At 37.1% G+C, this 13,892-nt stretch overlaps 1 protein-coding gene across 4 annotated transcripts in view; it reads right to left on the reverse strand.

Moving 5' to 3' along the window:
• ATP8A1 (ATPase phospholipid transporting 8A1) overlaps positions 1-13,892 on the reverse strand; it is a 221,418-nt gene that overhangs the window by 109,442 nt on the left and 98,084 nt on the right. For all 4 annotated transcript variants that reach the window (XM_081303539.1, XM_081303538.1, XM_081303536.1 and 1 more), the window contains 2 exons: positions 5,375-5,459; positions 2,845-2,984 (listed from right to left, as the gene is read on the reverse strand). In XM_081303539.1, the coding sequence (XP_081159665.1) occupies positions 2,845-2,984; positions 5,375-5,459 (225 nt within the window). The remainder of the gene's footprint in view (positions 1-2,844; positions 2,985-5,374; positions 5,460-13,892) is intronic.

The following is a 13,892-nucleotide window of genomic DNA, read 5'->3' on the forward strand; positions in this document are numbered from 1 at the left end:
GTTAAGTCCAACATCAGAGTCTACATAAAAATAGATTCCAAACATATAAAAAATAGATTGCCTAATCAACATGTCTCTGTTAAAGTAGGTAAGGAAGAAGCCAAATTGGATGAACTCTAAGGCTGTGACAGCTAAATTTAAAGCCAGGGTGACACATGAGCAGAATCAGCGGCCTGACAGGTTGAAACTTGCCTCACTAGGGTGGTTTTCACGGCAGTAAATCAAAACTTCTACGGAACTGACCCCAGCTGAGTTTAACAAAGAATGGAAACTCAGACCAACAACAAAGTGATATCACCCTGGCTCTATAGACTTCTAAAAACTCCACAGTTCTCAAAGGACCAGTGTTGGCACAGCCACTTTTTAGAAAAACAGCTCAGTTGCAGAGACCCCTGTGTCATTCTTTTTTCCTTTAAAAAAGACTTCTGCTTTCCTCTACCTGGTTCAACACTCTTTTAAGCTCTTTCAAAAGTTACCACCGCTCTGCATGCTTCCGTCAGATGGAGCATGTGGATCACTTCAGGGGGGTTTCTGAGGTTTCCTCAACTTGAGACTTGTTCAGACCAGGGCACCCAGAGGGCCCAAACCATTTTCCTCATGGGCTTGTGCAGTTGGATATCTAGTACCTTTTAACTGCCTAATGAAAGTTAACTGAATGTATAACTGAATAAAAACCCAGTTTGAGGAATACAGAAGGATGCAAAAAACTAATTATTTTTTTAAGTTTCCAGAAGCCCAGAAGTGTACTCGTGTTCTCTGAATTTAAAAAAAAAAAATTATAAATTTATTTTAATTAGGTATATATGACAACAGAATGCATTTTGATTCATTGTGCACAACTGCAGCACAACTTTTTATTTCTCTGATTGTACATGATGTAGCGTCACACCATATGTGCAGTCATACATGTACCTCGGGTAATGATTGATGTCCACCTCATTCCACCATCTTTCCTGTCCCCAAACCCCCTCCTCAATACTCTGGCTGAGTAAGGGACCCAATCTCTTCACCTTTCTGGGTCTTAAGACTTTTTAACATGTTAGAGCCTGTGGCTTATCAAGAAGTAAAGATAAATTAGCTCTAATTTTCCATTTTCACTTGTTTTAGCTAAAAAGCAATCATAAGGGAGGTTTCCATGTAGGTAAACTAAACAATCAAACAAACAAACCCAAAGAAACAACAACAAAAACTTTCAATGGATTTTTCTCAGGCAACTTAAATTTCAATGCAACTCATGATCACCATCTGCTGGAAAAAGATTGAACATCTACTTCTGTTAAAAACCTCAAAGTACTAAGGTGTTTTAATCAGACATTAACAAGAAAATTGTAAATCCTAGAAAATCTAACCTATAGATACTAAGAAATTAAGAGTAAGAATGTTAGGATTATTGAGCCTTCAGCTCCAGAATTTTCTATATATCCTTCAAGTACAAACAATTTAATAATCCATTTTCAAATGTATTTTTAGTGTCACTATACATTAATTCCATATCATTAGCATGGGAGAGAAGATAGCAGAAATAAGAGAATCATTTACAAATATGGTAATTAAAAAATTCTTAAGAGTAAGGAAAGCAAAAGATAAAAATTCCATACCATTAGTAAGATATAATACATGACTTTCATTGGAGATTACGGTCATGGCCCCATATTATTTTATTTCATCATATAATACCCAAAAGACATAATCATATATAAATGTTAGAAAGTGGCCCAAAAAGAAAAAAACAGCAGGTTCAATAAATAAATTGATAGCAAGCCCCTGCTGTGTGCACACCTCTAAATTTGGTGAGGAGGGCCAAGCTGGAAGGTATTACATATGCTATCACATGTCTTCTTAGAATAAAGTGCAGAAAATATTAAATTCATATTAAATTCATATATAAGGGGTAAATATCTCTATCTGATGAACTGCGGCTGACGAGCTAGTTTGCCTCCATGCTGTACAAATATGAATATGTTGAAGGTACTGAGCAACTGGGGAGTTATTTAATGGGTAGTTAAAGGTTAGAGTGGAGGCACGTGAGTGCTTCAAAGCATGAAAATGGGTAGGAGGGAGATTTGTTGCTCTTAGGAGCTGTGTAATGTTAGCAGGATGACTTAATGTGTGCCTTGATTTCTTCATATGTAAATAGGATAATTAACACTTCAAAGGGATTAAATAGTTAATAAACAAAAGTGCTATGAACAGCACCTGGCACAGAGTACACAAAATTATTTGCCACTGATAATTAACATCTTGCTATTTCTATAGCACCAGCCATAGTGTATGTATACTTTTAGGCTGACTGGCTTTAGTTTCTTCATCTGTAAAAGAGGGATATTTATACTTGTGATCAAAATAATAGAGGGAGAGGGGTGCATAAGTGTAGTACAACAATTGGCCAGGTATACGACCAGGATTATTCACTTAAGTATTACTAATTACTAGCTACAGATTATGTAAGCTATATCATGATTTTATATTACATATTAAATATGCTTAGATTAATTCTAAGCACACATGTATGTGTATATAATGTGTGTGTGGGCGTGCTCCATGTCCTCAGTGATGCAGAAACAATGGAAGAAATTGTTAAGGAGATCGTCAGACCAAACTGTGATCCCAAGCTGTAAGAGTGAAGGTCTATACATCGTAATGTCTAAACCTGAGACTGTTCAGTAAACTTCGCTCTCATAAATGCTATTAATGAAGGTGTATTAATGCTAGACAGTGAGAGGAAATTCAACGGTGAGTGTTGCATCATGATGGTCTGCTTTTTATTCCATTGGTCCCAAGAGTAAAGACTGAGACTCTGTGGAAACTTGACTTTCTGGAGGACCAAAACAGCCCTCCACTCACCTTTTCGATCAGCTCGTAGCTCTCCTCCAGCTTCAACAGCCTGTTCTGCACAGAGGTGGACGCCCGCTGGTAGACAGCTCTCCATTCCTCAAAGTCGCTCTCGGAAATCTCAGCCACAGCAAAACACAAAGTTCTTAACCCTGGAAGAGGCAACACACACCCAGACACACCAAAGAAGATTTTATTCAGAAGTCTGATGTTCCTGTTTTTGTTTAATAAAGTCCCATTTGAAAAGACCGACTGCATTCAAATAATGTGCTAAATCCAACTCGGCTATGACAAAACCTCAGTATAAAACATCTATCAATGTCCTCTCACTCTTAAGATTGGCACTGTGCTTCTCATTCCCAGTCCTTTTCATCCATCCTCCACACCTGGAGTGACTCTTCTAAAATCCTGATCTTACTAAGGGCTTCCTTGGTTTGAAATCTTCTGAACATTCTCCAAGATGAGAGGTAAACCCTGATGTATGGCTCTTACTTGTTTCATCAACTGCCTCAACCTCTTTCCCTGCTGCCACCTTCTCCATACCAGGGTCTCCACTCTACCCTCCCAAATACCTTGCCACTGTCAGTTTTGAATCAACTTTAAGACTCAGTTCTTCAAGCCATCGTTTTGAAACAGCCTCCTCTCACCTGGATGACACAAGCAGAAATCCCCAAATGCTCCTATGTTGTGAATAACAATACTCTATACGTTTGCTCTCATGGTCTCCTCTATCAGATTGAGGCTCCTGGACAGCAGAGACCTGGAGTTCTTCCTATCTGTAACTCCACTGTCAGATACAGTGGCTGACTCAGAATAGTGGCTTCAGATGCTTATGAGGAGGGACAGGGAAACCCCTTAAAGTCAACTGGGAGAGTGACCTTCCTCTTACTGGGCTGTATGACTGTATTTATCACTGCTGTTTACCACTATAAATTTATGGCAAAAAGAATCTTTGTAAATGGAGGGTCAGTGGCAATAAGGAACAGACGTGTTCAGGGAAGGCACTCAAGCCTCATGTGTGCACTGACCTACTCCCAGAGCTCAGTGTCTACGGCTTTCATAGCTCACTTCACCCTCAGCCAGAAGAAAGGAGAGGGACTAGAAGAAAAGAGAGGCCAGAGTACTTCTCAGCCATGTAAGGAAGCAGCTACCTAGGTTCCTAAGAGAATGCCTCACTCAAGGTCATTTAACTCTAAAAACAATCAGAGCCAGACTCTAGGCTTCACCATCTTGTCAAATAAAATATGTTCAAGGCAATATGTCAGAAGCAAGAAGCAAAGAACCTGTGACATAAAATACCAGGAGGGTCTTTCTAAGAAAGGAGTAGGGTTATCTATTGCCGGATCACTGAGAGTGGAGGTTAAATCCACGGGGCCATATTAGGGCATGTTTTTCACTTTTGGAAACTTGGCTGGAAAATTTATTTGAGGGGAGCCATTGAGCAGAAGTGACATTCAGCCCAGAGCCAGAAAGAATGGAGTGAAGGTGGGGGCCGAGCCAACTCAAATATGTCTGAGAGCCAGAGCATGTGTATCATCATATCCAGAGGAAGATGCCTCCAGACCTCTCAACAAGCAAAACCAAACCAAACAATACCTGTGCTGTGTGTGGTAGATTGACCCTGCCTGGGCCCTGTCTGAGGGTCTGAGCTCTATCATCGTGTATGCTTCTGTGTTCCTGCTTTCTGCAGAACTGGGAGGAGGTTCTTTGTGTCCTTGATTTTCAAAGTCTATTATAATTTTTTTCTAGTGATTTTTAAAAAACATTTCTATCTTTTCTCAGCCTGGATCAGGAGGGGATTTGGTCAGGGGTCAGGCTTGGTGCCCCTGGCGACTGTTCTAGCTGAAACAGGAGGCAAAACTGAGATGGGAGATTTAGATACAGCTGTGACCACTGTTGCCAAGTTCAGAGATAAGACTACAAATTCTTGTGGTATTGACCCTAATGTTTACAACCCTTACTTCCTTTCATCCTATCTAGATCAGCTCTCTAGACCAGGTACTGTTTTGTTCCACACATCATCATATTTCAAGGCAGAGAGACAGGGTTAAGCTTTTTTCTTTTTTATCATCGATTCTTAGGTCTAACACAGAGCTTGACATGTGGTTGGGCCTTAAAAAAAGTCTTCAGTTCTACCTAAATTGATACTCATTTTCATAATCACATAGGCTTATTTATTTCTTCTCTCTCTTATTCAGATTAGAATATTTCAGTTCTTTGACTCATTTCTTCCCTAATGAATTTCTTGAGATATAAGCTGAAGTGTTTACACTGTAAATTATATCCATTCTGAAAAGTAAACAGATTTATGGGTCTTACTACCTAAAATGTGGGGATAAAGCCTCTGAACATTTCAATAAATACAGTTTTAGTTTTCTAATAAAAATATTGTATGGGAACAGAATATAGTAAAATCTAAGTTCTCAATATTGATACCTTATTTTAGGTATGTCTAGGTAAAATAATACGAGTGACCTTGTAAGCTCTCAAGAGTATATGATTTCTGTGTATTTTAATCATACTTTACTACTATTATTCTCACCTTCTGTAGCAAACTGTTCTAAATGTTTGAGGGTAATTTCTTTGTATTTTGAAGTCTCTGCAAGTCGTTCATAAATTACAGTGTCCTGGAAAACAAAGAGAAGGTATAATGTACTTAATAAAGCATTCTGAGTTTAATAAAGTTAATGGTATGACACTACTAGTTACCAAATCAGTATAAAAATAACTAATCACTTTTAGTACTTATTTTAAGGCATGAAATATTTTTTCCAGATAACCCTGTTTCCCTAATGACACAAAGAAATACAGCTAGACCTCTGGATCTGCAGGTTCTGTATTCAAGGACTCAACCAATCACAGACAGACGTCATCAGGCCCTGGGTGGTTGCTTGTACAGGACAGGTATAGACTTTTTTCTTATCACCTAAACAATATAGTATAACAGCTATTTATACAGCATTTACATTGTATGAAGTGTTAACAGCAACACAGAGATAACTGAAAGTACCAGAGAAGATGTGTGTAGGTTATATGCATGCACTGTGTCATCTAATATAAGGGACTTGAGCATCTCTGTATTTGGGTATCTGTGGAGATCCTGGAAAAAATACCCAGTAGATACTAAGGGGAGGTTCCAGGCCTACATTCTCATTTTCTTTTGGAATAAATCACTATAGTTACTCCAATGTTTGAAATGTGAATATTAATACTTATTTACTTCCCAAATACTGCAAGATTCTCACCTAGCCCTAACAGTTCTGTAGAGCTCTGAAAAGGTGCTACAAGGAAGAATGGGACCAGAACTCAAGAAAGTCCAGGAAATGCTGGACTGAACAGAGCTAACGGGTGGCCCTGCTGCAATACTGCTCATGCCTTTAAAATCATATCAATAGACTTAAAAAATCATATGATCACCTCAATAGACGCTGAAAAGGCATTTGACAAAATACAGCACCCCTTTATGTTTAAAACATTAGAAAAACTAGGGATAACAGGAACATATCTCAACATCATAAGGCTATCTATGCTAAGCCCCAGGACAACATCATTCTAAATGGACAAAAATTGAAGGTATTCTCTCTAAAAACTGGAACAAGACAGAGATGCCCTCTTTCACCACTTCTATTTAACATATTTCTTGAAACACTGGCCAGACCAATTAGACAGATGAAAGAAATTAAAGGGATACACATTGGAAAAGAAGAACTCAAATTGGCACTATTTGCTGATGATATGATTCTATACCTGAAAGACCCTAAAAGTTCCACCAGAAAACTCCTAGAACAAGCAAATGAATTCAGCAAAGCAGCAGGATATAAAATCAATACCCATAAATCAAAGGCGTTTCTGTATATTAGTGACAAATCCTCAGAAAGGGAAATGAGGAAAACTACCCCATTCTCAATAGCCTAAAAAAAAAAAAAAACCAACTTGGGAATCAACTTAATGAAAGAGGTAAAAGATCTATATAATGAAAATTACAGAATCCTAAAGAAAGAAATCAAAGAAGACCTTAAAAGATGGAAAGATCTACCTTGCTCTTGGATAGGCAGAATTAATATTATTAAAATGAACATACTTGCAAAGCACCATACAGATTTAATGCAATTTCAATAAAAATTCCAATGACATTCCTCATAGAAATAGAAAAAGCAATCATGAAATTCATCTGGAAAAATAAGAGACTCAGAATAGCTACAGCAAACCTTAGCAGGAAGAGTGAAGCAGGTGAAATCGCTATACCACACCTTAAACTATACTGCAGAGCAATAGTAACAAAAACAGCATGGTTTTGGCACCAAAGTAGAATGGTGGACCAATGATACAGAACAGAGGACACAAAGACAAACCCACATAAATACAGTTATTAGACAAAGGTGCTAAAAACATACCTGAAGAAAAGATAGGCTTTTCAACAAATGGTGCTTGTAAAACTGGAAATCCATATGCAACAAAGTGAAATTAGACCCCTATCTCTCATCATGCACAAAACTCAACTCAAAGTGGATCAAGGACCTAAGAACTAAACTAGATACCCTGTGTCTAATAGAAGAAAAAGTAGGCCCAAATCTCCATGATATTGTATTAGGCCTCAACTTACTTAAGAAGACCCCTATAGTGCAAAAAATTATAATCATGAATCAATAAATGAGTTGGATTTAAACTAAAAAGCTTCTTCTCAGTAAAAGAAACAATCTGTGAGGTGAATAGAGAGCCTACATCTTGGGAGAAAATCTTTACCCCTCACACATCAGACAGAGCACTAATCTCTAGGGTATATAAAAAACTCAAAAAGCTAAACACCCAAAAAACAAATATCCCAATCAATAAATGGGCCAAGGACCTGAAGAGACACTTCTCAGAGGATATACAATCAATCAACAAATACATAAAAAAATGTTCATCATCACTAGCAATTAGAGAAATGCAAATCAAAACCACTCTAAGATTTCATCTCACTCCAGTCAGAATGGCAGCTATTATGAAGACAAAGAACAATAAGTGTTGGTGAGGATGTGGGGGAAAAGGTACACTCATACACTGCTAGTAGGACTGCAAATTGGTGCAGCTAATATGGAAAGCAGTATGGAGATTTCTTGAAAAATTGGGTATGGAACCACCATTTGACCCAGCTATCCCTCTTCTTGTTCTATACCCAAAGGACTTAAAAATAGCATACTACAGGGACACAGCCACATCAATGTTTATAGCAGCACAATTCACAATAGCTAAACTGTAGAACCAACTATATGCCCTTCAATAGATGAATGGATAAAAAAGTGTGGCATATATACACAATGAAATAAAAGAGCAATAAAAGAGAATAAAATCATGGCATTTGCAGGTAAATGGATGGAATTAGAGAAGATAATGCTAAGTGAAGTTAGCCAATCCCCCAAAACCAAATGCCAAATGTTTTCTTTGATATAAGGAGGCTGATTCATAATGGGATAAGGAGGGGAAGCATGGGAGGAATAGATGAACTGTAGATAGGGCAGAGGGGTTGGAGGGAAAGGGAGGGGGTTTGGGGTAATTAATGATGGTGGAATGTGATGATCATTATTATCCAAAGTACAGGTATGAAGACACGAATTGGTGTGAATATACTATGTATACAACTGGAGATATAAAAAATTGTGCTCTATATATGTAATAAGAATTGTAATGCATACTGCTGTTATATATAAATTAAAAAAAATCGCAGTGGGTCTCTCAATGGCTGTATGGCACAGGTCCCAACTTATATGCTCACAGAACCTTCCAGAGGCTAGAGCCCTGTGTGGGATCAGCGTTCACAGAGAATAAACTTTAAGCAACACAGGCCTACTGGACCTGTTCAAGAGGGCTGGTGGTACAGTGCAGAGAACCTTGAACAAAACAGGAACTGCCTTAAACAGCAGTTTTTAATTGTACCACTTTAAGACTCAGTTGATTTAACTTGTAAAATAAAATTACTGGATTGTTTTTAAAGTTCTTTTTAGCTTTAGCTTTATGTACCACTTACGTTTCTCTAGTTTTTGCTCATTTACAAATTGCCTATTGTTCCTTTTGTTATTATTTGTCTTTGGTTTAATGTTTTAAAAAATTCTACTGTTTAGTCTTCATGGTTTTACTAGACCAGGAAAAAATAAATCATTTACCTGCAATTACTTTCTTAGTGATATTACCCATATAGGGGTCTCTAGTCTCAGGGCTGAGATTTGGAAGCAGACTAATGGAGTATGATTTAGAACCCTTGAGAGAAATAGAACTTAGTGACCTCAGAGCAGATGGGATATTCCAAGCTCTAATTATGAACTTCTTTCCATTTTTCAGTGGTGGAATGGGAAGGGGGGCAAAGCAAAAGGAAATGATAATTTCCCCTCACAGTCCCTTCTCAAGAAGAAGGAAAAGTTTAACTTATGATCTTTATTTTTTTCCAGAAGCTAATGAAATTTTCAATGAAATGAATATAGGTCATTTTAAAACTAAGAAAATCTTCAAAAAATCACAATAACAAAAACAAAAGTGATAAGTAATAAGATCTGAAGGACTGAATTCTGCAGTATATCCAAACATTCTAGTGGAAGAAACTGATACCTTGAATACGAGAAATTAAGTTTCTAACTTCCTTGTAATATTGAGAAAAGCAGAGGACAGAATTTGGCCTTCTGCACTAAATGTATCCTTGTTTTAAAATCACATGCAAAAAATATATTATTTACAGATATTTTTTCAGCCATAGTTAACACTCCCTTATTGAGAGGGCTACATCAAGTGCTGGGCGCATTGTTAGGAGCTAAATCAGGTTCTTTATAGACACTAAAATGAGTACACTCCATTGGATGAGACTCAGAATTGTCTAGTCTGTGTTTATGGAAAATCCTCACTGCATGTAGTTATCTGTGCTACCCTTAGCAAGGTAAAAGTAGAGAGTTATGGTGAGCTGAAGCTATTGGAGCGGCACAGCATAGACAAGTTATATTCACTGTGTGAAGATCCAGGGCTTTGAGAAAAGTTGAACTCATGATTAATAACTCCGCTTGGGAGAATTTTCATTCAGAAAATTGGTTTTGTTTGTCTTTTATACTGAAGTTCAAACACTGCTCTGCCTCTAAAGTGCCTTGCACATGGTAGGTGTTCAAAAATTATTTAAATGAATAAAATTTTGGATGCAATCCTCAATCATTTTGAAATATCACTTGTGTATAACCTCACAGGATATGTATGATATTGTCACACACACACAAAAAAAGACTACCAGAAAATGCAGGCATCTGCATAAGATGGCAGTGGTGGAAAACAAGTAGGTCTCAACATAATTGCTTATTTATGTGCCACAATTAATACTGAAATTATCTAGATCATCTTACCATTATGAAAATAATTATGCAAAATGGAGTGGAGGGGCCACGGGGGAGGGGGACATTCACAGATACCTGTTCTAGGAACTATCTCCTAAAACTGAGCCAAAGAAATGGGCTGCCATGACTTTAAGACTAATTTTATTTAGCAAATGACAAGGAAACAGCTGGTTATGACTTTAAGGATAGCTTTACATAGTAACTTGTGCCGCTCCCCAATCAGAGCTTGCCAGCGTCAGTAATCCATTGCAAGTGCCAATGAAATTTCTTTCAAAATCATTTGTGTAGATCTCTCCATCTTAATAAAACCTTCACCTTTTGTTCACAGGATAGACCCAAGAACATTGTGGGCTATGTGTGTGTGTGTGTGTGTGTGTGTGTGTGTGTCTTGAATTGCAATTTAATTTTTATGTTCTCTTTCTAAATGAACATTCATTTCTTGGGAGATTTGTCTTTAATAGTTCTGTTTGATTTTGACACTGTAAGTTAAACAACTGCCACTGGGAATCTGATCTTGCAGTCAGGTTAAGTAAGGTGAGACTGCCCTGCTACATGAAGCTTGGGTCCCTTTGACCTGGAATGTTTGACAAAGATGTAAGACACACCCATATCTAAACATATGCAGACACTTTTTTTGTGTGTCATTCAGAATTATCTGAAATTTGCCTGGTGTGGTAGTGAACTGCTATAAAAGCAACTAATTTCAGATGTGGTCTTTTTTATATATGGCAAAGAACTTTATTTAAGGAACACCTAATTTGAAATTTTCAATCACTTTAAGGTCTCTACAGCATTAAGTTTATAAGTCAAGTTTATAATTTTTCCTCAGGTAAAAAAATTTGGGATAGAATGCCTCTTTTCTTGAATAAATTTTTACTTGTGTAAATGTATTTTTTCTTTAGTTAATACTATACATACGTACATATATATGTAGTATATTTTATACAGTTTCTTTCTTCCATTTAAAAATTAATAAAGCAAAACATCTTTATTTGAGAAGATCTAGAAGAAGTAGGGAAAATAAATTATTTGACACCCCCCCACCCTATATACATACAGACAGACAGCTGTTGTGTTTTTATGCATATTCAAGATGGAATTTTCAGTACTATCTTTAAATTTACTAACTCTACTTGAACTGTGTCTAACCTGAGATTTACTTCATTTATTTATTTAAAAAAATTTGTATATATAGGTTATGTATGCATGTGTGTGTGTGTGTGTGTGTGTGTGTGTGTGTGTGTGTGTATGTATATGTATGTATTTATATTATCCCTCTTTGTTTCTTTTTGATTCAAAAAGAGTTAGAATTTCTTCAATATGTTGAGCTTAAAACATTCCTTGGCAGATGGGTCTATATAAATGATTCAATCTGGAGTGAATACCCAGTTTTTTATGGAACTTGTTATCTCTTTTAGCATGAAAATTCTTCACGTGTCCCTGAGTTTTGCTCTTGTTCTGTCCCTCTTTGCAGGCAGGCCAACCTGGTCATTTTATAAACCTTCTGCAGAGGTTGGCATGAGATTTCCTCTTACGTTGGGGAACCTCACCATTGTCCTTAACTTCAGACAGGAAGCTGTCTCTCATGTGATTTCAAATCTAGGACACTTGCCCCATGGTTTCATAGAAGTCAAACTCTAACCACTGCTTCTTGATTCAGAACCCAGAGGCTGGGACGCCCACCCCACCCTGCTCAAGTCTTCGATTCAATGAGACACTTTGATTCTGTTTCTACTTTGGAGTACACAGACGTCTATTTGTGTAGTCTTAGCTTTATTTTCTCTTTATACTTATATTAACTCCATGTGTCTTCACCATGACTTTGGCACAAAGAATGCAAATCAAAGTATGGCATACTATGCCATCCTGACTGGAGTGCATAATGAGCTCTGTTTACCCAGGTCTTCTGCTATAGCTGTTATCTGTTGATTATTGACTCTATCAAGGAATCCACAAGCTCCTTAGATTCTCCTCCAATCACAATCTGCTTTCCTGGTTCTTCTACTTTTCATTTTATACTCTTGTCTCATTTCAGGTAACATTTCTTCATATAAGACTGCATCCCCTGCTTTTAGTTTCCAACTATATACATTAAGTTCTAGGTTGTATCTGCACCCTGGATTTCTTCCCCTGTGAAATTTAGATTCTATCCCCTGTGAAATCTTTGTGGCTCAAATGTAGCTGGCCAACTCTCTATCTGAGGAAGTGATATCATTCAGTCCCCTTGGCAAGCCAAGCAGAAATCCCCTAAAGATCCTGGATAATCCCTTCCCTCATCACCAATCAATTATTAAGTCCTAAATCATCTTCCTCTGTCTTTTCTGCAACTGTCTTGTTATTCCATATCAACTCCTGCATGGACTGTTGTCAGTGGTCTCAACTGGTAGCCTTATATCATCCTCTGAGGTGCCATGAGAATAATCAAGAAAAAAGTACAGTTCTTAAGGATGGTAAGACGAAAGAAAACAAAAAAACAAAACCTAACTCACATCGACCTTTTCTACCTCAAATTCAGCTCTTCCCTGGCAACCTACCACTAGTTCCCAAGCATGCTTTCCATGTTTATGCCTTTTACCACTGAACCACATTTCATAGCCGATTTGGGAGGGAAGAAAAACAATGCAATAAACAAGTTAACATATGCAAACTCTCTCTGAGATTATTTTTAAAAAAGAGTCTCTATATTTTTACTTTTTATTCAATGTTTTAACTTCCCAAAGTTTTTAGGTAGAAGAATGTTCAAAGCCACAGGAGGACGGATGTGATCTGGGTGCCTAAACCAGACATCTATCAGTTGTTTGAAGTGGGAGGTCTGCAGGCTCTCCTATTCCCTTATCACTGTGCATATTCCCACGGGGCTGTTGGAAGATCTTTACGATACCTTAGTATTGTAACCTAACCTTCTGTTTATATGTGTTTCCTGGCTAGTCTTAAATTCCTGACACATCTTAGGTTTTTTTCCTTTGCATCTCCAAAATCCAGTTTGAAGCCTGGTGATAAGATGTTCAGAATGAATAAATGTCAGGTCTTTGAATCAGTGGGAAAATAAAACCAAAGGAATTCCAAAACGAAATTCACAAGACATTGCAAAATCATTCCACCAGGATGCTTCAAAACCAAGGCATTCAAAATTGCATTTTAATGATTTAAAACCAAGGCATCTAACATTCTCAACAGGAATTTAAATAAAAAGACTTGGGCCTCTTACGTTTGGTTTCCAAATTTCCATGGGAAAAAGCAAGGTTGTAGAGTCTATTCAAAATTGAAAAGTTCCAAGGTGGGGAATTTACAAACTAGGTATCTAGAAAGGGCAATTCAAAAAGAAAATATTGACTGACCTTAAAAAAAAAGCCCCAGTCAGTAGATTTCTCATTTTTCCATGAGTGTAAACATATTTCAACTAGGAGAATCAGTTAGAATACACAGTATAGGGGCTGAGGTTGTGGCTCAGTGGTAGAGTGCTTGACTCAAATGTGTGAGTCACTGGGTTCAATTCTCAGTACCACATATAAATAAAAAAATAAATGTCCATCAACAACTAAAATGAATTAAATAAATAAAATTTTTAAAAAAGAAATACACAGTGTATAACCTGCCCATATGTCAATGCTAATCAATTATTAAAAATTCTGTTATAATTAAAACAATGAAAGACAAACAGTGATCTTCACATGAAGAAATTATACCAATAACTATGATCCAAAGAACAAAGAC

Source organism: Spermophilus citellus (genome assembly GCF_964194105.1).
Source record: "Spermophilus citellus genome assembly, chromosome: 8".
Classification (NCBI taxonomy): Eukaryota; Metazoa; Chordata; class Mammalia; order Rodentia; family Sciuridae; genus Spermophilus; species Spermophilus citellus.